The sequence below is a fragment of the Apus apus genome, chromosome 3, assembly GCF_020740795.1.
Source record: "Apus apus isolate bApuApu2 chromosome 3, bApuApu2.pri.cur, whole genome shotgun sequence".
NCBI lineage: Eukaryota > Metazoa > Chordata > Aves > Apodiformes > Apodidae > Apus > Apus apus.
In genome coordinates this window covers 68175023-68202973 of record NC_067284.1, presented here as the reverse complement: position 1 = coordinate 68202973, position 27951 = coordinate 68175023, and the positions used below count along the sequence as shown (strand labels likewise).

The window sequence follows — 27951 nt, the reverse complement described above, 5'->3', positions numbered from 1 at the left end:
AACTTTTTAAACTATACCATCAAATGATGTAAGTCCTAAAGTGTAGCGGGACTCAGGAAACTGGGTGCCGTGTAAATGGGAGAGAGCACTAGTGAGAGAGGAAGGAAGCCTGTTTTGAGGTTCTCACCGACCACCAACAGAATGTGTTTATAGGAAATTAATTCTGTAGATCATCTATGCTGTGGACATTAATGGTTGCAGCTCTCCATCTGCCTCTGAAGCATCAGGAGTGCTCTGCTGCTGGCATGAGCTGTGGAGGCAGCACAGGCACTAGGCTGGTAGTCCTTCAGGCTGAATCTGGACATCTCTGGTTGATGTGAGGAAAACAGAATTGCTGTGTATTAAGCATCAGAGAACCAGGAACCCCATTTTCAGAGAAGAAAAGGGCAGCTGTTTAAAATTGAAAGCAGTGAGATGGACAACCATCTTTAGTTTGAAGCAGAAGGGTGTTCTTTTGGAGGGACCAAACAGAGTAATGTGCAAACTCCAGTTGTAATAATAAGTCTGTATGCCTGGAACATGACTAGGGCTTGTGTTTCTCTGGGTTACCAATGTGAGGTGGTCAGTTGTGCTGAAGTCTGCTATTCAGCCTGGTGGAGGGCAGGGAGGCTCTTACAAGCTGGGCAGGTAAATGCTGTGTACAACCATGACTAAGGGCACTGAGTTACAGAAGCACATAAGTGTTTGTTGTGAAATACACTTCAGCTGGTTAAGTTCTTTGGCTTGATTTTGGATCAGGTACTTTAACTGTCAGCAGAATTTCCTTGCTGGGCATGGGATTTCAAATAGCAAGGAAAATGGATCTTTTCTTCTGAGGTCAGGAGGTCTGTGGCAGTGATTGAGCTCTGCATAGCACAGTGCTAATCACTGTTTTTGTGGGCCAGGAATCCATTGCAGCAAGGAGGTAGAGCAGTATACTAGTACTTGGCATACTGTTTAATGTCAGTGCAAGGCTGTTAATGGTGATGTGTTGGCCCTGCTTCCCCACAAAAGCAGCAGAGACTCTTGGTCTTACAGGAGCTGAGTCAGAGCTCTCAGAGAGGTGCTGATGCCAGTAAGAGTGACTCGAGTGACTGAAAGGGAGGATGATGCACACAGGAGCATCCCACAGCACAGCTATAAGACTGGGCACTTCCCCCGTGAAATGGTCTGAGGGTTGAGTTATGTGGTGCTTTTGTTCACACCCTGGAAGGAAAATACGTCTTCGGAATGCAAAGCCACAAGAAATGAAAACCAGAGCTGCTCTGGGTCTTCAGCTGCTTGCAAAGAAAAAAAAAAAGTACTGCAAGATTGAGGGAGAGGAGGCAAATCTCAGGGTTTGTGACTTGGGCTGGAAAAAAATGTTGCTGTTTTTTCCTACTAGAAAACTAGGACTGTATTCTGCCCTATGAGCTTTGGTAGGTTGAGAGAAAAACTTAGGTCATACTTCTGATTGCATTTTTTATTTCTTTCTCCTTTTTTTCTCCCCACTGTTTCTTTCAGGCAGGATTAATTTGGCCAAGAACTTGCACATAATTAAGTAAAACTTTGAAAAAATAAGATCATAGTTTACTGCTATAAATGAGTGATCAACTGGGAAAATAAAGATGTCAAGTTAACTGGTTTTGGCTCTTGCAACACCTAAACTGAAGGTAAAATTCCTTCGCTGCCTTCTTTTTTGCATGCTCCTTGCTGTAAAACACAAAGTTATCTCTTGCTTCAACTAGTGCAATGAAGTTGTGAAGTCACGTGGGTGACCTCCCTGGGAAGCGCAGAATTTCACAGTGAACATCAGGGTCAAGACTTGGCCTCCCCTTTCCCCAGCTGTGTTTGTGACTCTTGTGATTTTTTGAGACCGAGAGCCGCTGCAAGAAAATGTCAAAAAAAAAAAAACAACCAACACATTAAAATCTCTCTCCTGGGGAATAGTTTTCAGATGCTGAAACTCTTTACCAAAGGAGTGTGCTTTGGTGGCTGCTGTGTCACCCTTGTTTTGCGGTTCTCTGAGCGTTTTGTTGTTCTTCCCTAGTTGGCGCCACGTTGCCCTCTGAAATCTGCCCCACCCTGCTGCAGATGACGTCCCTCCCGCGAGGGGCGGCTGAGGTGGTGTGAGTGCCGGCGAATATTTGAAGGGGTTCTCCCTGTGTCTGGTTCCCAGCGCAGCTCCCATGGCCTGTGACGAGCCCGCTGGTCTCTCGGGCACCTTCACGCGCCAGAACTCCGGCAGCGCTGTCTCTCTGGACTTCGAGCCCGACGCTGAGTACAAGTTTGTGGAAACCTTGGAAGACCGGTACAAGTGTGCCTCCTGCCACCGCGTCCTGCGCAATCCTCACCAGACGGGATGCGGGCACCGGTTTTGCCAGCAGTGCATTCTTTCTTTGAGGTCAGTGCCAACTCCTCCTGCATCAGCGAGCTCCCCTGTCCTCCCCTTCCCAAGAAGAAGTCAGTCAGCAGGGAGAGCCATACTACTAGAGCCAATCTGGGGAAACGCTGAAGGAGTCGATGGCAAGACTTTGTTGAACTCAGTGGCTGCAAGCTCAGTGTGTTAAAAGTGTCTTTAAAGACCACACCTGGTACCAGTGAGGAATGCTTTGGTAACTGCAGCAAAGTCAGCAAATTGTTGATGGAAGCTTAAGCACTACAGTGTGAGACACTGTTTTGGCCTGTCTATCATTGTGCTGTTCAGATAAATTTGTTGCATTAATGTCTTGTGGTATTGGCTGTTGTCACCTAGAATCATAGAATCACAGACTGGTTTGGGTTGGAAGGGATATTAAAGTTCATTGAGTTCCAACCCCCCCTGCATGGGCAGGGATGCCTCCCACTAGACCAGGTTGCTCAAAGCTCCATCCAGCCTGGCCTTTAACTTTTCCAGGGAGGGGGCATCTACAAACTCCTCTGGTAAACTTGTTCCAGTGTCTCCCACCACCCCCACAGTGAAGAATTCCTTCTGAAAGTCTGACCTAAATCTACCCTCTTCCAGTTCACAGCCATGACCCCTCTCATCCTGTCACTACTACATTCCTTTGTAAAGAGCCCCTCCCCAGCTTTCCTGTAGCCCCTTCAGGTACCGAAAAGCTGCTTTAAGGTCTGTCTGGAGCCTTCTCTTCTCCAGGCTGAACAAGCCCATCCCTCAGCCTTGCTTCTGTGTAATTTCTTTGATTTCAGAGAAATTACAAAACTGTTAGTATTACCCAATACTACAAGGCTGCTGGCACCCATCTGCTTGGGATTTTCCTGCAGGTACAAATGAGTTTACCTTGCAGACCTGTCTGGAAATACATGACATACTGTTTGGTGTTCCTGAGGGCAGGCCAAGGCCTCAGAAGGCTGCAGAAGAGCCTGGCTATGCAGATAGATGTTGTAATTTATCTGTTACGAATTTAGATGCTATGTGTTTGCTGTTTTCTCTTTCTGGGTTGCCTCCTTTTTGCACTGCTTCAATAACTGTTTTATTATCTTTTATCATGGGACTGGGAACCTTTTAAAGACAGGATCTGTTAGCTCTTCCTTTACTGGTGTAGCAAGGAGTGAGCTGCTTGTGGTAGGCAAAGGCTGGATTTAATGCATGCAGTGGGATTTTTTCAGATATGACATTTGTGAGCAGCAGATGGCCAGAGAGTGACAAAGTCCTCTTAACACTAATAGGACAGATTCTGCTTTCTGTTACATATTCATTGTTGCAGCTTAGTACCATCTTAGACCTATGAGCAAAATTTGGCTGTGTAATTGCCAGATTAAAGTGTTTTCAAAGCACTTTTTTTTAGTTTTTATGGTATCTAGTACTGACTTCTGCCAGAGTCAGATTCTAGCATAGCCCAATTGCATAAAAGAAATACAGTTTTCTGTGGGTTAACATGACACTTCTTTTGATCTAGAGAGTTGAATGCAGTACCCACCTGTCCTGTCGACAAAGAAACAATAAAAATGCACGAGGTAAGTGGCTGTAGTTTTGCTTCAGCAGTCAAAATCTGCTTGGGAAAGGCAAGATGGCTGAGAACAAGTTGGCTCGTAGTCTACTAGTCCTCAGGGGCAGAGCAGTTTTTGTCTCTGAAATGATGCTAAGGGAAGCAGTGAATTCAGTTGTGTTCACTCAGATAGGAAGTATGGGTAAATAGCTGAAGCTTTTTTTTATACCTTATGTTCTGAACTTATTCTGGTTTGGTCCTCTGTATTGCCAGTGAAGTGTCAAAGAGTTTCACAAAGTTTTTAATCTTCCCTAGTCACCAGAGGTCTTTTTTAGTAGAGAGTTTACTGACTTGCCTTTTTAATGCCCCATCTTACTGGGGGATCTTTTTTATTTTATTGTCTTTGTTTTCATTTGGTTATAATTTGCTTCCTTGACTATTTCCATTATATCCCATTAACGCTGCAGACTTAATTTACTTTTAGTAGCTTTTTAATGGAAAAGATAAGTTCACACATCTTATTTTGCAAGCTACTGATTCTTTTGTAATGGATTCATTTGTCCTTATTTATATGCCAAGGCTTGAAAGTATGCTGTGTATCTGGTCCTGCCAGAATTAATTTTCTAGTAAAGTCATATGTCTTCTTCCTCTCTCTCCTCCTGATAAGAGATTGTAATCAAACTGTCCATGTGGTTTTTGTTTTTCATTCACTGTCTTCTACTTTATGCCAATTTTGGTGGCAGTAGCGCAACAATGAGCAGCTTTATAGCGTTTGTTATAGGAAGAACTCTAAATAAGACTGAAAGATTGCTCTGGGGACTTAATTTGCTTCTGCATACGTGACTGGGAATGGTGCTGTTCCTCACAGTCTATCTCAGCACCGTCTCCATCCTGCAGGCATGCTGCCTGCTGGAATATTGGAGCTGCATGCAAAGAGCTGGCTTGGCTTTTGGGCCTGTTAGCTCCAGCTGCCTTCTTCTAGATATGGGCAGGTTCTGGTGGCAGTTTTGTAGCTCCTGAGTTACTTATCCTGCTGGCTGTGGGATGGATCAGCATCTATGGAATAACCATACGGGGAAAAACCTCTATGCTTATTAGAAAATTCATGTATGTTTTAAATATATTTTTAGTACACATTTTCAATATGAATTATCAAGATTGATACTTGAAATTATGGAATCCATACTTTTATGCTTGAAAAATTTGTTGTGATGTTTTGCTTTTTAATATTCCTCACAACATCCTGACTGCTTAAGAAGGCTGGTCTGCTTCCTTTACAGGTATTCAAAGACAACTGCTGTAAAAGAGAAGTTCTCAACTTGAGTGTATTCTGCAAAAACATTCCCAACTGCAATTCAAAAATAATCTTGGGACGTTATCAGGTTAGTTTGCTTGACCAAATGCTGAAGGCTCTGATTTTCATGCAAACCCTGTGTATTTATTATAAGCTAAATTCCAGTGATCGTCTTCAGACTTCAGAGTTATTGTAACAACATGGTTCAGAGTACAGAGAGTATAACATAGCTACACACTGTAAGTAACAAATGTTACACTCCAAATATTATATTGTTCAAGCTTTGGCTTATGTTACTTAATAAGATCTTTTCCTTTATGTAGCTTTAGTGTATCCATAGAGTTTATACATACCTTCTGTATGCTTAGGCACCATGTGATGGTTGATCCAAGAGACCTTGCCACGAATGGCGATTTGGCCCTTTTTTTGGTGTATCAGTTGAATGAGAAGTGGAAGTTATACAAAGGGCTTTCCAAATTGCCATGTTCTCTTCAGTTTTGAGACTGGAAAAGGAGAAAGTTTATGGAGGAAAGGGTATTAGGAGTTTCGTTTGTTATCAAACTGCTGGTTGCTTCTGCGGGTCTGTTGGGCAACTGGAGATGCAATTAAATACTCTGGGGGTTAATTTGTTGTTGCACGTTGCAGGAACATCTTCAGCAGTGTCAGTTTGAAAGCATGCCATGCACTAATGATGGATGTTGTGATCAAATTCTTCGGAAAGACTTGAAAGAGCACTTGAGCCAGCACTGTAAATTTCGAGAAGAAATGTGTCAGTACTGTAATAAATACGTGGTCTTAGTGAACATAAAGGTAAGATTATAAAGTATCCCCTGGGAATCCATAGCACGTGTTTCCTCTTCATGTTGCTGAATGAAAAGTTTCCAGCATTGCAATGGGGCTTAGCAACTCCTGAAACAAATTTGGCTAAGTATCTGAAGGAGAAGGTATAATAAATGTGCTTTGAATAATACTCATTACTGTTGCTCTCTTATGAACAAAAATGTGATGTGGGGCTTGCGCGTGGATGTTTGGGATAACTTTTTGGACAGCTTCCTCTATGTATACTGCTTTACAAAAATACAACCATTGCCTTCTTTTGTTTGTTTTTCCCTAGAATCATGAGAAAAATGACTGTCCTGAATATCCTGTGCCTTGTCTCCAAAACTGTTCACAAATAATTCTGAAAAAGGAGGTATTATTATTTTGTTCATATGCTGTGATTGAGCTGATCGCACATGTTTATGAAATCTGAAAGTTACGTTGCAGACCTGCACCAATAAAACTTCATTTCTCTAAGCATTTTCTTTGTTTGGTCCTAAAAGTGATATACGTCCCATCTTAGAAGTGAGGTATTCAGTTGCTGCCAACCATTGGCATTTTTCAGTATGGAAAAATACCTGGCTTGCTTATTGACTCCAGATACTAATTTTTTTTACATTATCAGTAGAGTAATTACATTGGTCTTTATTTGCTCTTTATGCAGACATTGAGATTTTATCAGTGTGGCAAGTTACTTAGTATTAATTTAATGGCAAGTTTCTTTGTTAATACATGCAGATTGAAAAGCACTACGCTGTGTGTCCTGAGGCAGAAGTGGACTGCCCGTATAAGCAGTACGGCTGTCTTGTAAAGGTACTGGTTTATAGATCTTTGTCTTCACTGGGGCTGGAATTTGTCTTCTAAACCAATCGGAGTAATTAATTAAAAAAACCCCACAACCAACAACAGAACAACAACAAGCAACAAAACATTTATAGTATTGGCTAATTCCTGGAGGTATTTAAAAGGTGTGTAGGTGTGATGTGAGAGGTGGTTTAGTGGTGGACTTGGCAGTGTGCTGGGTTAATGGTTGGACTTTACGACCTTAAAGGTCTTTTCCAACCAAAACAAAATGAGTCTCTGCTGCACTAGAGAACCAGGACTGCTGTTCCCTCACTTTTAAAGCCCAGAGGAGACATTTTAAATGCTCGCATCAATAAATTTTTTACTACCAGCTTCAAAAATCTGCATATCTTATAATTTTATTCTTTCACTTCTGCCTCACTAAGGTTAAAAGAGGGAAGCTTGCTGAACATGAAAACAGTGCCCTGAGGGAACATATGCTGCAGATTCTAGACAAGAACTCCCGGCTGGAAGAACAGGTAAGTAATATTTCATGAGCACTCTTCAGCAGTGCTTGGCTGGTTGGAGGATGATACGAGATCCTGCATTTGTCACCTGGTTTAGTGCAGCTACTTTTTAAAGGACTAATTTTATCGTCTTTGCACACCTCGAAAGTCAGAATGAGCTTTTCTAGTGAAGACAGTCAATTAGATGGAAACCTCTCTGTGGTCAGGCACATATCTTCCCCACGAAGCACAGTGGGAGGCTCATTGCCATTGATCACATAATTTGCTTTCAGTCTTTGCTTACGGGGTTGGAGATACAGCATTTTAAAGTTTCAGAGGATGGTCGGATTGCTACAAAAAGGAACCTTTAGATGCCCAAGTCATTGCCTCTGTAGAGGCAGCACAGAGCAGTGCAGAGCCAGTTGCAAGCACTTTTTCACCCATGGTAATTTCTGAGTCTCCTAGCAGGTGACACTGGGTGTATGTCCAATCCTGCTAAGGTGAATGCATCCAGACTGGTGGGTTGACTTACTCTTCTGCTTGCTTGTGCTAAAAATAAGTGCCCAAAAGTGCTACAACTTGGTTTTGGAGTTAGTATTCCTCACTTACTCATTGCTTTTACTGGTTAGACCTCAGCAGAGAAGAAAAAATAAAAAATACGTACATACAGAAACATATCTGGGTATGTGTGTAGTTAAGTATGTATTATCCCACTATAGAGCTGAGTGGATCATCATGATGGGGATGAGTCTCTTCCTTTGCACCTGTTGCCACACAGATCTATTAAAAGTATTATTACCTTATGTTCTGTTGTTGCTGGTGCTTATCAACAAGTTGTGAATTAAGTAGTGTTTAAGAATTAACTTAAGAATTAATCTGGATAAATGAGAGGCTTTGTTTTGTAAACTTTTCCACTCTCTCCTATATAGTCACATATGTTTTAATTTGATTGTTGGGTATTTTGGTGTGCCTTAGTATTTTTACTCTGTTTTTTTCCATCTGTAGATATCTGACCTGTATAAGAGCCTGGAATGTAAGGAGATTAAAATCCAGCAGCTAGCAGAGGCCATTAAAAAGTGTGAGAAAGAATTCAGACAGTTTACACAAGTGTTCGGTAAAAATAGCAACTTGATGGTAAGCACACAGGTGAGACATTAACTTCATCTTCTTTGGTCATTTGCTTTCTTGTATCCTCAGATGTATTCATCCAGTAATATTTGCTATAAATAGCAGCGTGGTAACAAATACTGACTCTCAGACACTTCACAAGACCTTGCTGTTTGGAAATAAAATATTCTATTTATATTTTAACCAATAAGGAAGTTTGGATAGCTGGTCTGGGCTAAAAGCACTGTATAAAACCTGATGGCCAGATCTCCATGAAAAATATGCAGGTGTGAATTTGAATAATCAGTTTAATGTAGTGATGCAGTGTGAATGGATCTGAGTAAGGGACAGCTTCTCAGTCACTAAATGCTGAATGAATACTGAAGGAGAATTTGGATACTTCTCCAACCCAGTAGAGTGTTTTTGAATGCACCATGTAGTTGATATTGCTGACATGCTGAAGTTTTCTTTATCTTATTTTGAATGAAATGGCTGATTTTATGAATGTCTCTTGTCTGTGCTTCACCCCTCTTCCAATGGCATGAACTGGGAAGGCTCTGGCCAATCACCTGGATAAGTCTGCACGCCTGGAATCTCAGGTGAAACAGCTAATACAGATGGCAAACCAGCAACAAAGTAAATTAGACTTGCGACCCCTCTTTGACACAATTGAGAATGTAAAACAGAAGATTGCCCTGATGGAGACATACGATCAGCGCCTGGGTGTGTTGGGACTATAATTTCTTTTCCGCATGGGTGTGGGGGTTTTGTAGATGTACTGATGGCTAAGTAGAGGTGCTACTGGTGCTACAGTCAGTCAGTTAGTTGCAGCTCTTCACCAGAAAGGGCTTCCCTCTAGTTTTCTAAGACCAAGCCGTGGTGGTGTGTGCTTCGTCCTCCCACCTTCCCCTACTCCACCATGTCTCCTGAATTTTTGTGTTACTGGAGGAACTGAGACCTGGCTTTGTTCAGGCTGGTGTGCTGTGATGGAGGCAGTGGTACTGTCTGTAGTTGGGCATTAACTCTGGTTTTTGCCAGTTTTCCTTATTCAACTACAAGCTGCAATTACAAAACAAAAACAGAAAACAAACACCACACCACAAAAACTTAACAACTGTAGTAACACTAGTTAACAGCCTGTAATTAGGCTTGAGTAGTTTGGTATTGCCAGCTCCAGTCTTACTGGTCTTTGTGTCCAGTGCTCTGACAGCTTTATTTTACTAAATGTTTATCTCTTTGTTTTGTTTTGTTTGTTTGTTTCTCCCCCCCCAAGTCGTTTTGGAAGATCAGTCCAGCAAACACGATCTCCAGATCAATATTCACAAAGCACAGCTCAATAAAAACGAAGAACGATTTAAGCTGCTGGAAGGCACATGCTACAACGGGAAATTAATCTGGAAAATCACGGACTACCAGATGAAGAAAAAAGAAGCAGTGGAAGGCCGTGTCCTCTCCATATTCAGCCAGCCCTTTTACACCAGCCGCTGCGGGTACCGGTTATGTGCCAGAGCCTACCTGAATGGGGATGGCTCAGGAAAGGGAACACACGTCTCTCTCTACTTCGTAGTGATGAGAGGGGAGTTTGACTCGCTGCTACTGTGGCCTTTCAAGCAGAAAGTGACACTTATGCTTTTGGACCAAAGCGGGAAAAAAAATCACATTGTGGAAGTCTTTAGAGCTGACCCCAACAGCAGCAGTTTCAAAAGGCCGGATGGAGAAATGAATATTGCCTCTGGATGCCCACGCTTCGTGCCACACACAGTCCTGGAGAACACAAAGAACACCTACATCAGAGATGACACACTGTTTTTGAAAGTGGTTGTGGATTTAACTGATCTGGAGGAATTGTGAAAAGTGTGCCTGATCAATGTGACTGCTTTAACCATTAAGAAATGCTTTCTTGGTGACTACCAGCCATACAATAGTGAATTGCCACTAGTCAATCTACACATAATGTTTCGAGGCTTTTGGACTATGTAACAGATAATGAATTGCCAAAGCATCAGCCTTTCTTTTTTAAAACTTTTTCCAAAACTGCATTTTTAGGGCAGCTAGAAGTCCAGTTGGATGCAAACATGCATTCCATCCAGACTTGGCGCAGTCCAGGCTGGGGGGAATGCTTGGCTCCCATCACGTACTGGCCTTTAGAGATGAAACTCCTCCAGTAAGCCCTGGGGGAGCCCAAGCAGGCCTGTGGGCTCCCATCCCTCACACAGAACTGAAACCATGCCTGAGCATGCAAGTGCATTTCACCTGTCTGAAATGGAAACATTTCAACATACATTTGAATCAATGTATCTTGATCCCTGCATCTCCTGGGTTTTTGAAGTGGGAAGAGTGGCTTCAGTCAGGCAGGGAAGACATTTACCTGGGATCTTGCATATATATTTATTTCTTTTTTTCTTTTTTCTTTTTTTAGTTGTTTTTTTCCAGGAACCCCAGAGGAAGATGCCAATGCCTCTTACTTTTCTAGCTTGGTATTTCAGCCATATAGAGTACCCCCAGGTCACAATAACTCTGTTGTGTCCTTTCTGTTCCTGCCTAGTGCCTTGGGACTGATTTTCATTGCTGGTAAACACCCATAGTCCCCATCTGAAGTCAAAAGAAGCCACAGGTGCTTCTCACCTCTCAGGACATGGCCAGAAGCAGGGTACTTGGCTACCTTGCCAGCTCTTTGCTGCACTGCTGGAAGAATGGGGGCAAAACTCCTGTACTTTTGCTCCTACATCTGCACAAAAGAGATGTTTTCTGGCCTACCAGCTCTACAGAAGTCAGGACAAGCTTGGATATCTGCTTGGAAAGAAGCCCATGTAACATGCACTGTTACCCTCTGCTAAAAATGGGAAAGAAGAAAAACAGATTAAGGAGTGAGGTTGTTGTAAGAACCCAGTTCTCAGAGCTCCAGTGTTTGCTGAAAGGCAAGACAGCTGCTGCGTAATGACTGCTAAGTATGAAGTACATCCCAAGATCTTCATTTTTATTCCAAGTTCCCTCCAAGGGAATGTGTGCATTGTATGGGGTGTATTGGAGACACACTAAGACCACCAAGATCAGGCACTGAGGAATGAGTGACAAAGAATACACGTGCCTTTTTAAAGCCTTTTGGGTGCCTGTAAGAAGGATGTAATTTTTGCACACTTTGTTATTACAAGCGACAGAATTTTGTGTCTCTCATCTCTCTCAGACCAGGTAGTGAAACACTGCAATGTTATCCATTCCTCCTGCAGTCCACTGGCAGAGCAAACTCAAAGCTTGTCATGAGGCAGCAAGAAACCAAGCTGGGTTTAGAGTAAGTGTAAACTAGGCAAGGTAAAAATCAAAATGGGACACAGACTTCAAGGCATTAGGTAGAAAATTCAAGAGGGCAAATGAGGGGAAATCAAAAATGCCCTTTCTGTGAGGGATGTTGATCTCAACTGAAAAAATAGGATTTGGGGACTGATACTAAGATGAAGGCAAAATGTTGTAATTCATATCTGCAATCTGATTGCTAGGCATTTACTTTCCCACAGGGTTTCTAGGACATAATTCAAACAGAAATACTTTCTAATTTGAGGGCAGGAGGGACCACCTCATGGTGGGTCAGCACATCTGAAATCTTTGTTTTGATCTAGGTGTCCTTTTTGTTGAACAATATCAGGACATCCTGGGCTACCGTAGAGGCTTTCCAGGTTCCCAGGAACATGATGGTGAGGGATGGATTTTATTCTTTTGCACTGCCACGACTGACTTTGGGTCATTTTGGCTGTATGACAGAGGGAATTAGGCCTCATGTCCCTAAATACTTTATTACAGAAAGAGCAAGCTTGGTTTGAAAATGGTTATGGAAGCCTAGGACATCAATCCTGAGCCTCAGGTGTGGACTTCTTGTTGATTATTCCTTCAGTATTTGTCATGTAATTTTCAAAGTGGTGCAACTTGCATAACAACCACCAATGACTGACAGAAGCATATCACCCATGTTTCTTCGGACTCTCAAGTACATTGAGTGTAAAATACAGGAAGCGATAAAGAACTCGGACAATCAAGACAGAAGGGATGCAGTCTGCATCCTGGCAAATTCCCAGCCTGCTCTGCCTCTGCCACCCCAAGTGTAAAATGGGGATAATAATACTTGCCGAAGCATTAGGACTATTTAAACGTTTGTGAAGAATTTTGAAAAGCATGAAAAGAGCTAAGTATTATTAAAACTCCGTTTCTAATTGTTAGAGTAGGTGACGGCATCGTGACGTAGATAAGTGTTTAGTGTGTTCCTGGACAGATTTTGAAAAGCATGTTTGGTTTTAGCCAGTTCATACTGCAGTCTCTACCTACCAGTTGAGATTAGGTTTTTGCCACGAATATTCCTTTTAACATTTTGAAGCACAAATGGTTAATCCTGGGTGATGGAAGCATCCATTTTGAAATACTGTTTTATAAAGAATTAGTTGAGAAAATCAATTTTTTTTTTAAGGCAACCTTCTTTAAATTGGTTCTTTTTATTACAACAGTTGAGATACTTATGTTAAAATTCTCAGCAATTTTTACTACTTGTAAACAGGGTTTTTAATTTCATCCCATTCCTAATAAAGAAAAAAAATGTTGTATAGCATGAATTGTCAGGAAGAATTTTGATGTTGCATGAAAAACACTGAAAAAACCTTTTCAATACTATTGTACTGGGAAAGTAACCAAAAGAGCGTAGGGTATTTCTACATCAGCATTCAGTATGTTTTTAATGTATTTATTGACAGTTTGTAGTTGTTTGAATATCTCTTAGTACAATACAGGCATTTTTCTAGCCAAATGTCATCACTGTATGTGTAAACTAATGTAAGAATAAATAATTTTACCATCCTTTTGGAGTGAGTGTGGCACATATTCCTCTGGGCTGGAGTTAAGCAGACCTTTTAGAAGGATGTGAAGGAAAGGATACTTGCACCCAAAACTTTGTTTGCAAAGAGAAAAAAAAAAAAAACAACCAAACACTGCTTTGGATTAAGACTGACAGAATCACAGAATGGTTTGGGTTGGAAGGCACCTTAAAGATCATCTGGTTCCAACCCCCCTGCATGGGCAGGGACACCTCCCGCTAGACCAGGTCGCTCAAAGAATCCATGTGTTTCACGGGTATTTTGGCTTATACTTGAATCCGGTATGAAGCTCAGCAAATTCTAAGCTCAGCTAGATCGGACGAAGAGCCAGGAGGGCCAAGAATCCGTGGGAACCAAAGTGAGATGTTATTCCCGTTTGGAGCGGATTCGGGTTCAGCCGAGCTAGGATTTGTTTCGGTGCAGGAGCTGTTTCCGTACTACCTCATGACTCCTTCACGCTTCGGAACGTGCTGCTTGTAAAGCAGGAGCGGAAAACTCGGCGGGGTTAAGCCCGAAGCGTTGGAAAGCAGCTTGTGAAACGCGGGGGCGTCGGGCTCCGGCTCCTCCGCGGGGGCTCGAACCCCGCGCCGGGGCCGGGGCCGGGGCCGGGGCCAGCGCCAGCACCAGCGCCAGCACCGGGGGGACGGGCAGCCCGGCCGCCGGGACGGGCCCTCACGCCGCCGCAGGGAGCGGGAAACCGAGCCCCGGCGGGAACCGCCAGCGGGAAACTCGAGCTGCCCGCCCTGCTGCCTCGCCCCTGCGTGGGGCAGGACGCAGCCCGCGGCAGGGGGAAGCCGGCGAGCCCGGGCTGCGGGGGCTCGCACCGCCGGGGCCACGGCTGGGCACGGCTCGCCCGGCGGCGCGGGGAGCGGGGCAGGGCGCGGCGGGGCACGGCCCGCGCAGGAAGCGGGCAGCGCTTCCGGGTCGGCGGCCGAGCGCGGCGGGGCCTGGGCCGGGCCGGGTGAGCGCGGCGGGGCGGCGGGGAGCGGGGGGGGGGAGCGGGTTGCCGCGGGGCTGGGGATCGGGGGTGTGCGGGGCCCCGGCCTCGTCGCCCGGCGGCCGCGGGAAGAGCCGCGTCGGTGCGAGCGGCGCGTGGGCGGGAGGTGGGACGGACACGGGGTGTCTGGGCCTCCGGTGCGGAAGGCGGAGGAGAAGGCCGAGCGGGAGCGGGGCTGCCCCGGGAGGTGCGTGCTGGCTGCGGCCGCCGTGCTGCCCGGGGGGGTGTGCTCCCCGCAGCCCTTTGGGAAGGATGCTGTCGAATTGCGCTTCTGGCTCTTGCTAGGTATGGACAGCGGGAAGGATGAGAAAAGCAGGAAGCTCCGTGCCGCGTCCCAAGACGAGCTGAGAGTGCGAGGTAGGCGCTGCTGGTCTGTTCCAGGGCTGTGGTGCTGGCCGCGGTGTCCTCGGCTGCCGCGTTTGGCTCAGGTGTTGGGCATCGCCACCTCCTGACGGGCACAGGCCGCGGTGCTCTGGAAGGGGGGATGGGGCGGGAAACGCATCGGTGCCCCAAAATGGGGACCGAGGTGGCTTCAGTTCGGTGGGGTCGTTTCTGTAGGCCATAGTTACTAGCGTGCTTGACGCTGCCGCCTTGTGTTTTTGCTAAGGAAAAGAAAAAAGGAAACGAAAACGCAGTAGAAGCAGGTCGTCATCCGTCTCATCCACGTCATCTTCTAGCGCTGCATCCACTTCTTCCTCCTCCTCACGCTCGTCGTCAAGGTCGTCTTCTTCAAGTAGCAGAGGTAAGCTACCTCCATGAGTACACAGGATGTTTTCCAGTTTTGACAGCACCCCTGGAAGTATTTAAAGTTTGTTTGAAATGTGGCTGAATCACCACAAAACGATGGTGTAGAATACCAGTACTGTACCTTTAGGGTGTTTCTCTCACAACCCTTTCTTGTTGCTGTGTAAGGTATCCCTGTCACTCAGTATGGAACATTCTTGTAACTGCAAAAGAGAAACGCCATTCAAAGGAATGTTACTTTGTAACAATACACCATATATATATATATATATATATATATATATATTTGAAACTCTGTATTCATTACACTTTAAACACAGGGATCTTTTTCTGCTTCTACCAATCTACCTAGGCTGGAGTTGGGGTTTTGGATTTAGTCTTACTCGGGTGTTAAACATTTCAAGCATTTAACTTTGAGAACTCACATTAAGTTTATTCATACCAATGACCCAAGTTCATTGGGAACACGTGTATGTAATCAGTGCAGGATTAAGATTTCCCATACTAAGGTGCTGCTTATTTAGATGACTTGGGGTAGATACTCTCAGGGAGTAAGTGCACGTTTTTTCTGAGTATAACCCATGACACTGAGGGGAATATATTGTTGATTATATCAGAACTTCATTGTTATGGTATTCTGTATCAAAGTATTTGGTATTGATGCAGGTAAAATGACTCAATTGCCTTTTTTTTTTAAATCAAATATGTCAGGCTAAAGACTGAAGTTTATTTTAACCCTTTTTTACTATGATTGGGACAAACCGTAATATGAACTGGAGTTCTCCTGATGAGAAGTTTAACATCAAGGTTGCTGAAACTTCACTCTCTGGTACAGTCACCTATTTGTGACTCTGTATTCCACAGTTTAACAAAGACTTAGTTCTGCTTCTCTTGAATCTGTATGGAAATATCACTTGTTCTTATACTTCAGTGACTTTATCATAAATAAGTTCTGAAAATATTCAAATCTGTGAACTTGTGCATTTGACTGGGGGAGGTCTGCCTTTTTCTTGGATGACTTTTATCCCATGCAAGACACTCTGAAACTTCTCAAAAAAGATTAAAATACCATGTCAGACACTGAGGTTGTGAACATGCTTGGCATGCTCTCTGGTTCACCTTTTGAAAGGATGTGGAGAAACATGTATCTAAGGGGAAAATAATAATTTTGAATTAGGCTCAACTTCTCAGGCTGCATGCTCAGAGATTTGCTAACATTTTACAGCTAAAAATTCCCTACATTTTCCCATTCACAGGGGAGAGCAGATGGTCTAGCAAAATGTCCTACAAGGACATGTTTGCACAGCTCTATTTACTCCATCTAGACAAGAAAAGACATGAGGTAATTAAGCTAAGACAGATGCATAGATGTAGGTAGTCGTCACTATAGAGAAGGAGTGAAAAATCTTTCTGTCACTTTCAGAACAAGAAACAATTACCTTAAGTTGCAACAGGAGGGATTTGAATTAAATCCAGTAAAAATACATCCTAGTGGCAGAACGGTAGAACAGCTTCCCTAACCTGCCGTTGGAGACCTTGAATGGCCAAGGTTGCCCCAGTCTCATGTGTCACATATAGCAGGAGTGGAGTTAACACTCCTTGGGACAGCATCATGGAGATTTTTTTTGGATGTTTTTTAAACTGTGTTCCTTTTTTTTTTTTAATTCAGTGAGTGCAGCTGTAACTCTGGCTGTTAGACATGGGGCAGTGGCTGGGGAAACTGTCTTCTGCTCTCTTGAGCTGTATGCCCCACCTGCCTTTTCCAGCCTTTCTGGTATTGTAGATTATAAATGAAGCTCACTTGAATGCAGAAAGGACACACTTTGCTGTGGAAAAGAGACATTGGGATATGTCTGGGGATGCAGCTTGTTAGGTAGGTGGAGCTGGGAAAGGGGTTCCCCTCAGAGGGGAGCCAAGCAGGCAAATCAGTCCTAGAAATAGGGAGATAAGCATGGCCAAGTATGAAGGCAGACTGAGCTGGTAAAGAAGCCAGATGGTGAGGGATGGCAACCTGGAAAGAGTGAACAGGAGGAAAAGACGGCCTGGCTTAGCCTGTTAAGTCAACAGGTCAGTGCAGAAGTCTAGATGAGTTCTTCTGGGTTTGTGGTCATGAGAACCATGGCTAGGATGGCGGGAGATAAAATGCTGAGTCTGGAAGAGGTGTTCACCACAGCGTACTGATTTTCAGAGTCTGGAAGGAAACCCAGTGTTCTTGCACATAGTCCTTTCCTGATTGTTGGCAAACATTGGTAAAAGCCCTCTGGCCAGGGCCACCATCCCCTGTGGACACTTGGTCCAGTCCATTGTTCCCACAAGTCTGAATTTGGCAATAGAGTTACCATTTTAATTGTTTCTACTGAACTGTTTGTGCTGCATTTGTTATTAGGAGGCCAAAAGAAGGTTTGCTTAGGCAGCCTTACTTTAGACTTCTCTAACTTTTGAGTCTGGCTGTGCTCTGGCATATTCCTATAATGTTATATATACCTTTTGCTTGGAATTTATTGTAAATAAACTGCAGAGCTGAATAGCTTGAAGGCAGTCTGTTGGAAGACTGTAAGCTGTTTCACAATCTCTAGCTTTAACATCTCATATAGACTTCCTCAAATACCAGTCACAGTGTAATCTTTAAAATCTATGATTGGCTTTTAGAACTTGTGAGTTTCTGCTTTACAAAATTTAGTCAAAACCTTGAAGTTGGAGGGTGAGCTGAGGAAGTACAAAAAGTTTATCATTTGTCCTGAACAGTGATAACATTTTCAGTGGTTTGTCAGCCCCAACAGTACTTTTTGTTGCCTCCTTTGAAAGCCAGGATGCCTGGCTATAAAACAGATATATGCAATCTGTTGAGCACAGCTGCAGAAAGAAGAGAGAAGTATTGTCTATATTAATATAATATATTGTATAAGTAAACACTGAGTAAATCAGGTATTTTCAGTTTCCCTGTTAGACCAGTAAGTGGCAGTAAGTTAATGGGTTGCTTTTCTCAGGGTTGCTTTCAAACCAGTGTTAATATAAACAGCTGAACTGAAGCGTTTTCTTATGTTGCACATTTTATATGCCTTATCTGCAAAACCAAGTGCCTTTTTTGGAATGCTGAACTTACAGGGTTCGATTTTTGTTTTGTTTTAATTTTAGATTCTCGTAAGTCTAAATCAAAGAAAAGGAAGAAAGAAAAACACAACAAAAAGGTAAGCGTTTTCAAAGCTAAGTGAGCATTTAGCAAACAGAAAATAGTTCTTCATATTTGAATAGCCTTAAATGTGTCTGTGACTATGTAAGCCTGAAGCCTGCTTTTAGGGTTACAGTAGGTGAACTATTAGGTTGCCAGATACTTGACTGTATACTAAAAGGTAAATAATTTAAAATTTCATTTTGCCAGTTGTTGACAGAGTTCAGAGTAGTCTCTGAAGATAAGTGGGAAATCTGGTAATTTTATAGAAGTTTTCAAAAGAAACAATTTATAGTCAGTGAGAGAGTAGATTCTTCCTATTGAAGTTTTTCTTTTCCATTTTATTGGGATCTTCTGTTGATTTTATATATTTGTGTTACATTAAAGAGAAATAGGGGATCAAACCATTTCTGTTTCTCAAGATCTCAGGGATTGCTAAGCCTGCTGCATCACTTTCTGTGTAGTTCGTATAGCACTTATATAACGTAAGGACAAGCAGTAATGGCTGTCCTGACTAGCTGGGCTGTTGAGAGCTACTTTTTTTGCCCTTGTGAGACTGTAAGTATAAGAGTATGTGTCTTATGCTTTTAGAAAAGGAAAAAAGATAACAAAATGAAGAAAAAGAAAGAAAAGAAGAAAAAGAGAGAGAAAACAGGACCTGTCCAGCTTTCCAAGGTATGCTTCTGTGAGCCTGAAGTCCTGTTATCTTTCTCACCTAAACACTTAATCTGTCCTGTGATAAAAACAGCTATAGCATCACCAGTTTTGTCATCAGCAAATAGAAACCTATCTCTATGGTTTTGGACAGTTAGGAGGTATGAAAGATTATTGTCTGTAATACTCAAGATTTGAAACATTACAAAATATAGCAAAGCTTATGTTTTTCTAATGTGTGATGTCATTTTAGTTCTTTAAAAACAAAAAGAAGAATGAAAACTACAGCATGATAACTGGAAAGAAAATTAAGATGAGAATAAAGAAGACTAAGAAGGATAAAGAGGTAAGAGTTTAAGTAGTCTTTATATCCCTAAGGGAAAATATTGTATCTTTTAATATTTTTCTAATAGTTTTCTTTTTTGGAAAGCAGATCTTAGAGTTAGGAGTTATAAATTAAGTGTAGCTTTTAATGTGGATATGATGCCTTCTGAGAAATTTTAATTAATTCTTTTAGTAGGTTCATGGCCTTAGAACACTCAAGCATGAGTAGATAAATCAAAAGATGCTCATGCAGGTTTCTAGAATTCCAGTCTGTACTGTTTAGCTGATTCATGGCTTTCTCTGATTTAATTTGCACTGGTTTTAATTGTCCTCATCTTCTTCCATTCTCTTGTGACTGGTTGTGGTAATTGCTGCCTTACTGTGTTTTTCTAACACATGTGAGGCTACTCATTATTTAGAGAGGAGTTAAGAAGGACAATAGTAGTATTAGGACCACATGCTCATGCATTCTTTCAAAAGCAGGCAGATGTTTTTGCTGATATATCCAGGGAAACAAATCTCACAAATAGCATTTTGTACTATTGCTATGGGTGTTTGGACTCAGCACTTAAATAAAATGTTTACTCTTTTCAGCAGTTTCCACACCTTAGAGTGATCTGCAGAGCTCTTCTGGTACTAGTCAATATTTGTTCCAAGTGGTACTTTGCCAAGTGAACAGTTTGGCAGATTCTGACTCAGCTGCAACAGTTCATTTTATAGCTACCAAAGCAGACCTGAGCATTCCAAGTTAAATTTTATCAAAAATACATTCTCTTCTTTCGGTGGCAATCAAGTTTGTCTTAAATTATGCTGAATGCTTGCTAGCCTTATCCCAGTAACCTAGTTGTTATGATATTCAATGACAAATATTTGTTGTTTGTCCTTTTTTGATTGGTTGTCCGTGGTTATAAATGTGCTGAATTGAACAGCATCCATTCTTCACAGTATTTTAAGATTCAGTAATTGTTTTATAAATTGTTATTTGAAAAACACTAGAAACAAGTATTTTGACTGTTTGGGCCATCTCTTGTGTAAAAAAAGAACCTAAAATCATGGTTGCCCTTCTCTTATGCAGCAAGTTACTGCTTATGCATAGAAAAAAAATTATACTTCCTGAAGCACAATACTTGCTGTGTTTACAGTGGAAGTTGCCTCAGAGAATTGCATCTGTTCTGCTTATGAGTTCCCTCCAGAGCAGGCTGTGAGCTGCACGATGACAACCCAATGGAGTCTCCACAGGGAGCCAGTTAGAAAATAGATAATGAAATACTGACAGTTTGTCTCCTATAGCATCTCTCCTGAGCACCCATTGCCTTGCACTTCCTCCAGGCACTCACACCTAACTGGTATGCAGCCTGGGATGTGAAAGCCCCACAGAGCAGGGTTATACAGCCCTGGTCCTCTGAGTACAGGTCTGTTAAACCACTGCCTCTGCTTTTCTGCTTTACAGAGAGACCGGAACCGTGCAGAACTTCTCGAATTTCTGAACTCTGCCTTATAATGGGAAGAGTGCTGACCAGGGACTTGTAAATATACCAAGCCAACGATCATCATGCCTAGCAAAACACTAAAGGGAAACTCAGGGAAAAGGACGCCAGGTTGGACAAGACCACGTTCTCCAGCTGAGAAGGCAATTGGGATGTCCCTTTTTTAATGGCAAAATGAAGAGCAAGTGATAACTTGTAAATGAAGATCTGTGTCCTCCTTTTGAGATCCTAAGGTAATAGCCAGGCTGTGGTGTTTTAGGAGAGCCTAAGACTGTGTCATTGACAGTGATAAGAAATGACACACTGAAGCCCAATAATGTAATTTCTATCCTAACTGCATGCAGGACGCACTCTTAATTTCAATTGTCTTAATGTTTGTAGTAGTTTAAGCAGAATACTTGCAAATGTCTGTTTGAAAGATGAGGCGTTTCTATATGTATATTTTTTCCAGTAGTGGTTTTACTTGTCCTAAAGAGCAAGTTGACCTTTGTAAATAGAACGTGCTTTTACATAAATAATTTTTTGACAGTTGATTCACTAGTATATTGCTTTCTTTCAGAGTCTGAGATGTGGCCTTTCTCTGGACAGTGTATTGCTCTCTCTCACTAGAAAGCGCAACAGTAGAGCAATAATGGTAGCTGAATGATTTTTATCCTAAAATAGAAGCAGGAAAGGTCTCTGGTTTTATTTGTTTACCTGGATCAGCTGTTCAAAAGCAGCTCACAGTAGATAGTTTGCCCCCCACATCCAGAGCTGCAGTTCCTAGATGTAAAAACTCTGGAGTTCCTGCCTTTCTGATCCCGTGAGCTGGGGATCAAATGTTCCTCCATCTAAGTGCGGCAACACTCAAACTGCATATCTTGTAGGAGTGCTGCTGCTGCAGGCAGTGACAGTGGCCCTCCAGGTGTGTTGACAGTCCTCTGTGAGATGAGACTGGTCTGGACATGCAGCTGGACCCCAGCATAACTTGTGTGTGTGTGTGAGTTAGCCTTGGTAGTTTGCTCAGTGCTTGCTTGCTTCTGTCCAGAGCCTTGACTTTTGATTACCCAGCAGGCCCCCCGTGTACAAAACCCTGATGTGCGAATTCCACTTGAATCTCTTGTGTGGCAAGTGCTCCTCAGGATCCTCAATTTAGGAATGTCTTAAAAATGGAGTCAAGTGTAGTTGACTTTGATAATAGTATCAGGTGTACAGTGGTCAGCGTGGGGAGTTCATTAAAGAGCAAGCAAACAGAAAACTCGGTGTGTCTGTGTCTGCTATGGTGTTTTAAGTAAATCTGAATATTTGTACTGTTGCACAAGGGATAATTTCAAAACTGTTTTCATGTGTGAAACCTGAAGATGCTAGAATCCTCTCTTTTCCCTGTTACTTTTTTTGCTGTGAAACATTTTGCAGTTGTTGCAGAGATGTAACTCTTTAATGTCCTGATCCAGAACGTCAAATCCTTAACATCTTTCTGAATATAAAACATGAAAACACATGGGTAAGAACCGGAGTTTCTTTGGCTTTTAACCTGGTGATGGGAGCTTTTTTTGGAAACACTATTCTGAAATGTTAGTAGGGGAGAAAAACAAACAAACAAACCTCCTCTTTTTAATGGGGATCATGCTTTGTTTTATACTGCTTTAGTGTGTTCTAGCTAGTGCTGCCAGAGCATCTTGTCCAGATAAGCAGCTTTCATCTCTGGACTTCTCTTAATAAGGTTAATCCCAAATACTCTCTTAGAAAACATTAACACCCTTGCCATTTCCTAGGTTATATATTATGTAAAGGTAGTATAATTTCTTGAAAATTTAGGGGGGGGGGGGGGGGAGGGGGAAGAAGTAGAAATTTGGAAGACAGAGAGCAAATAGGAATGGAAAACCCAGGGATCGTACTTAAAAAGAACTGCATTAGTTAGAATATTCAGACTTAATGGAAATAATCTGCTTTTTGCTGCCTTATTCAAGGTTGGTCAAGGTAATAAAAACTCACTCACTGTTCCATGCTGGTAGGGAAAAGGCAAAAGACCTTTAGTAATATGCTGTGGTCTGTTCCTTTTTTAAGGTTTTGGTAGTTGCCAACTCTGACCATACAAAAACTAGTCAGACCACTTTTTCTTTAAAAAAAAAAGCAAACAAAAACCCCAAAACTTTTCTTTTTGGCTGTTTGAGGACAGAAGAATTTTTCCTGTTCAGTTTTGACATGCTGGATATGCTTTGGTGATGCTTTAAAGTGTTTCTGTGCCAGCATTTACTTCTAAGCTATCATTTCTTTTAGAAAGCCAAGAGGCCTAAGTTCTGTGGCAGTGATTCAGTTTTCTTCTCTCCTGCCAAATCAGTTTTAAGTGCTGCTGTTATAAGCTTCCTTTTCCTTCATACCCACCTCCATGTAGATTTTCAGGTGTCTACAGAGGTTTGAGTTCGTGTTGCATCCTTGCCTCCCCTATTTTTTCCCAAGCACCGAGATCATGTGTATCTTCTTGGGACTATCTTTGAGGCTACTGTTTGGAGCTGGCCAACAGATTCCAGTCTCCTCAGTGAAAACAGCCAGAATAATTGTCCATGCCTTGCTGCCTCAGGAAATAAGGTAATTTTCTTGACCTTTTCACTAAAACATACTTTCTTAGTACTGCTTCAGATCACTATTGTGGCACCTGAACCAAAGACTGAACCAGATGTGAAGGTTATGACAGTAAGGTAAGAGATGTAGAGGAATGTGAAGAAATACAGACCAAGAAATTTGCATGAGGGAACTGTGAAGCAGCCTGGGATGTTGACCTGATATGCAAATGCCTGATAGAGCCTTGCTCCCAGGTCTCAAAAAAGTGTATATCATGGGGGAAGATAAAGGTTGGAACAAAGGAACAATAGAAAAGGCATGAGGTCAGGATGGAGGGAGTCTGCTGCTGTCAGAAGTCATGGAGTGAGGCAGAGGTCAGGTGATAAGTAAGAAGCTTCAGCAGCTTACCTGGCCTAGCATTAAGATTCTTGCTAACATGTTGGATAATAGGTGTCTTTCAGATATGAAACCTTTTTTGTGGTGTATAACAGTCTTCCATATCACACCCACTTTCTGTGTCCCTTCACCATTTTTCATTCTGGGAATTATGCAGAACTCAACAGAATTTTTTTAACAACAGAAATTCCAGGATCAGAAGTCGCTGGGATGGAAAAAAAAATCAGTGAAAAAAATTGGCTTAATCCTGGCTCAAACCAGGACAGAAGGGGGAAGATATATTCTCTGAGCTGCTGCTCCCATGCCCATTCTCCTTGGCACTGTCCTTCCTAAGTATTCTGTCCTGTTTACAAAAAGTTGTGCCATAAGCAGCAGAGTAGGTAAGACTTGGTCCCTTGGGATTTGTGCCTGTTGCACTTTAAGCCCTTGCTACCACACTAGACCTACCTCCTGCCTTTGTGCTGTAGTTAGGAAGGTATAGATGTAAAATGGCTGTGTGGTTTTCATGGTCTGATGGCAGAGGGTGCTCATTTGGACCTCCTCCTTATAGTGAGTAATTGTCATGAAGCAGGAAAGGAACCAGGTCTTTCTAAAGATCTCTCCACAGTTGATACAGCTGGTAGTAGTCCCAAAAATAATCAGGAGGGGACAGAGCACAGTTACATAAGTTTCTTATGCAGGGAAAACTGGCAAAAACCCAGTCATGAAAGAATGCAAGTAAAATTGATGCAAGTAATTAAGTGATTCAGCCAGTTCTCATGGGCTGTGCAGTTCTTTGGTACTCTTGTTTATGATTTGCCTGAACTTGACTCCTTTGCCTGTGCAAAAATGTACAAGAGATGAAGATGAGAAAAGTACTTGCCTCCACTGAACTAAGATGTGTCATCCTGCAGGGCTGAGCAGGGCCTGCAATTTTGATACCTTTTTAGTTTTTAGTATGGTTATACTTAGGCAAGTTGTGCTGTTTTGATGTATTTGGATGTTTCATGCTGCAGGAGTGTGTGAGCTTCCCAGTCATCCCTGCAGCGGAGGAAACTGAGTGAGCTTGACGTGCAGGGGAAAAGCAGAGGTCAGAGGCTGAAGTAGCTTGCCTTGGTGCAGCCTGCCCAACCTGCCGCGGTGAGATGCGGGTGGCGGCCTTGGCCACTGGATGGAGCTCTGGTTTGCTTTGTTGTACGTGTGAAACGCACGTTTTTGCTTAGCAACAAGTTTACAAAGTTCTTGCTCAGCTGTCGAGGTTTGGAGCTGCACTGTCGTTTGGACACACTGTTAAATGGCTGGATTTTAAGTGGTGGTGGGTCCTCCTGAAGGATATGAGGTCCTGGGCACAGCTGAAAATCCTCCAGTGTGCTACTTGTTTATATTTGAAGCTGTAGGATGGTAACTTTGAGGAGATGCTGCTTAAAATTACTGGCAAGCGCCCAGCCTTCTAGTTCCACCTCTGAAGAAAATGAGCCATCAAAATTACTGTCCAGTGCAGAAATAATGATTTATTTGACTGTTGACAACAGGTATTTTTTTCCTGCCTGCTCAACTTTGGTCTTAAATTGTGACTCACAAGGAGTATGAAATACCTAGTGTTTTCTGAGGGAAGAGCAGGACATGGTGCTGGGGACTGTAAGGAAGCATGTTTCAAGCCTTTTCAAGCAGGGTGAAGAACATCATTAATATCCAGCCTGATAAGTGTGGATCACTCACAGAGGCACAATGTTTAAGGTAACAGCTGTTTCAGTACCAGCGTGCTGGCCACTGGTGGTGTTTTCCAACAAGGCACTACACACTACAGCTCACAGCAGTTGTGTTCATTCTGCTCTCCACTCGTGAGCTTTTCTTTGGGTGACAGTGGTGGGAGAGAAAGGTAGCCCGAGAGTGAGGAACCTGTGTTTGTCGGGAGAGGCTAGACAGTTGCTGCGCGTTTCCTGGATAATGGGTGCTCGGAAGTCTGCCAGCAGGTGGCATTGCTGTCCAGCTGGACTATCACAGATATTTAATTTTTTATTGTTGTATTTTTCTGTCTTTGGACAGTGGCTTTGCACTTGCTTATTCTGAAACCCTCTAATTATCCTGAAAGGGCTTAATTTTGTGTTGTTTATGGGCAACATTTGTTACTGCTGTCCCGTGAATTTAATCCAGTCTTTGTTAATTTCTTGCTCTTGGCTATGCTGTGGACAGATAATAGTCACTCCTGCTGGTGCTTGTGTGCCAAAGACAGAAAGAAGCCTTTAACTTCTAAGTAGTTGCATTCCACAGGAGCAAGTTGCTGAGAGACAGTAAGGACCTGGAAGGACCAGGTGTTCTTGCACTATCCCTACCTGGGGCTGCTCAGTTCTTCAGAAACTGGACCCTGCTTTTCTCCATCTCTTAAATAATTTCAGACCTCCAGTGCCAGAATCTAGAAAAAAATAAAAGTCCTGAGGAGTATTTTACTGTCATTGCTTCATACCACATCTGGTCATTTCAATAGTCTTCAGACTAAATTAGGTGCAAACTGTTGCTTTAGGCAACTTGACACAGCAGAGAATAAGGTTGGATAAGGTACTGCACATGGACTGTGACCTGATAAGAGGCTTCTGAGAATACAGCATTGTGATCACTAAACACGTGTAACTGTAATTACTTTCTGAGAATAGATACTCTGATGTAGAAAACACACATGCTCTTTCCCACACTTCTGCAGTATCTGCAACTGGGTCAGCTTAGATTTATTTGGTAGAGGCAAAAAGGTAACTCTGACAAAAATATAGAGGTGAAATGCTATAAACTGGTTATCTAGGCAGTACTCTAATGATTTATAATATTATGAAGTGTAGAGTATACACAAATAACCATAAATAGCCACATAATTCACTGTGCTTCTTCTAGCCCTTTTCCTTGGCTTTTTGTCGTGGTCCTTAAGATCTCATCCTGCAAAGCTTTTCCCTTAGTTTGAGAATATCTTTGCGCAGCAACTGGACAGAAAATACATGGTAGTCATTGAGAGACCAGCTGCTGAGACCAAACTTTCAGGCCCAGCACAGTATCTTTCAGCTGTAAGGCAGCTTGAAACGTGGCTTGTCTGGTCTCACAGAGGGAACAAGGGGTCCCTTTTGCTGACAGCCCACAGCACAGACAGCAGTACCAGGGAGAGGCATGCACTGAGATGACAATGCCTGCCTGGCACAGGTGGGTGGAACGGAGCAAGGCTTAATAGCTCTGCCTCTGTTGCAGGGCACAGCAAGCCTAGTGTTTGTCAGAATGCTTTTGGGGCAAAACTATGGTGCATTATCCTGTATCAGGAAGGTGTGGCAGAATATAGGAATATCAGAATGGCCATCCAGTCAAGGCCTAGCTGTCCATAATTTTCTTCCTGGAGAGGCCTGTAGCAATGTTTTGAGGAAGCAACATAAGCAACATCACAGATTTGTTTGTCCAGAGCTTCTGGCAAGGAGTTGCTTAAGCCCTGTGCTGTAGGCTGCATCCTGACACTGTGGTTTGCTAATCCTCTGAACTCATGTAATTCCCTTTTGGAACCACTCACCTGTCTGATCTCCAGAATGTGCTGAGCAGTGCAATCCATACTTCAGTAATACTTTGTGTACGGAAAAAAATTGCTCTCTTTTGTTTAACACATGCATGCTTTGCATGTACAATGCTTAGCAGAGGGAGCCCTGAGCCATCTGGGGCCATCTGCTAATATTAAGGTGTTCTAGTACCCAGGATCAGGTACAGAATCAATAGGAGGCACTCAAAAATATCTGGAGGACAAAACATCCATTTTGTCACTTACAGCTTCTCATTTCCTGGTAACACAATAAGGTAAGACGTGCTTGGAAGCATGTTGATGAAGCCTTCAATTCAAGGCTGTATCTCTAAACCACTTAGCTTCAGAGAATTTCAGACCTTTGCAGTTGTTTATCCCTGGTTATTTATCACCTTAAATCTTGGGATCTTTTTGTAGAGGTAGCAAGGTAGAAGGTAGCCTGTAGATAGAGGATGGGGTTTTTTTGTTTAGATCAAGTGTGTTTACCATTCTTGCTTTCCTCTGTTGATACAATGCACAGTCAGGCAGTGGAACTGCTGTTGTGTTTTATTAGATGTGGACAGATTATACCTATAGAGATCTTTAATTAAAAGACAAGTACAAAAATGTTTTATATTTCACAGCTTTAATTCTCTGAGGTCCTGTGATGAAATGTATAAACAGTGCAATCTCAGCAGACAGGTATTTCCTGTGGAGCTTACTCCAATTCCCCATGGCATGATAGCTGTCTGAACTGTATGCTGATATGGGTGAGGAACCTCATCTCCTGCACAACCTTTTCTGGCTACCACAGCCTGAGGGCCAGACTTCCCTGTAGAAGCCATAGAAGCAGGGCTGCATAGTCTCTCAGGTGAGTAGTGACTGTGAGGC

General features: G+C 42.7%; 2 protein-coding genes across 2 annotated transcripts; both read left to right on the top strand.

Moving 5' to 3' along the window:
• The first annotated feature begins 2147 nt into the window (after positions 1–2147).
• On the top strand, positions 2148–10665 carry TRAF5 (TNF receptor associated factor 5). The gene is made up of 10 exons (XM_051615746.1): positions 2148–2362; positions 3858–3915; positions 5168–5269; positions 5827–5991; positions 6296–6373; positions 6739–6813; positions 7230–7322; positions 8295–8435; positions 8951–9119; positions 9670–10665. The coding sequence occupies exons 1-10, from the start codon at positions 2148–2150 to the stop codon at positions 10245–10247; spliced, it is 1674 nt and encodes a 557-aa protein (XP_051471706.1). The 3' UTR covers positions 10248–10665.
• A 1666-nt stretch (positions 10666–12331) lies between these two features.
• Positions 12332–21157, top strand: LOC127382889 (translation initiation factor IF-2-like). Its single transcript, XM_051615039.1, has 8 exons — positions 12332–12386; positions 13732–14433; positions 14532–14603; positions 14854–14988; positions 18126–18178; positions 18751–18834; positions 19067–19159; positions 20588–21157. The coding sequence occupies exons 1-8, from the start codon at positions 12332–12334 to the stop codon at positions 20636–20638; spliced, it is 1245 nt and encodes a 414-aa protein (XP_051470999.1). The 3' UTR covers positions 20639–21157.
• The last annotated feature ends 6794 nt before the right edge of the window (positions 21158–27951 follow it).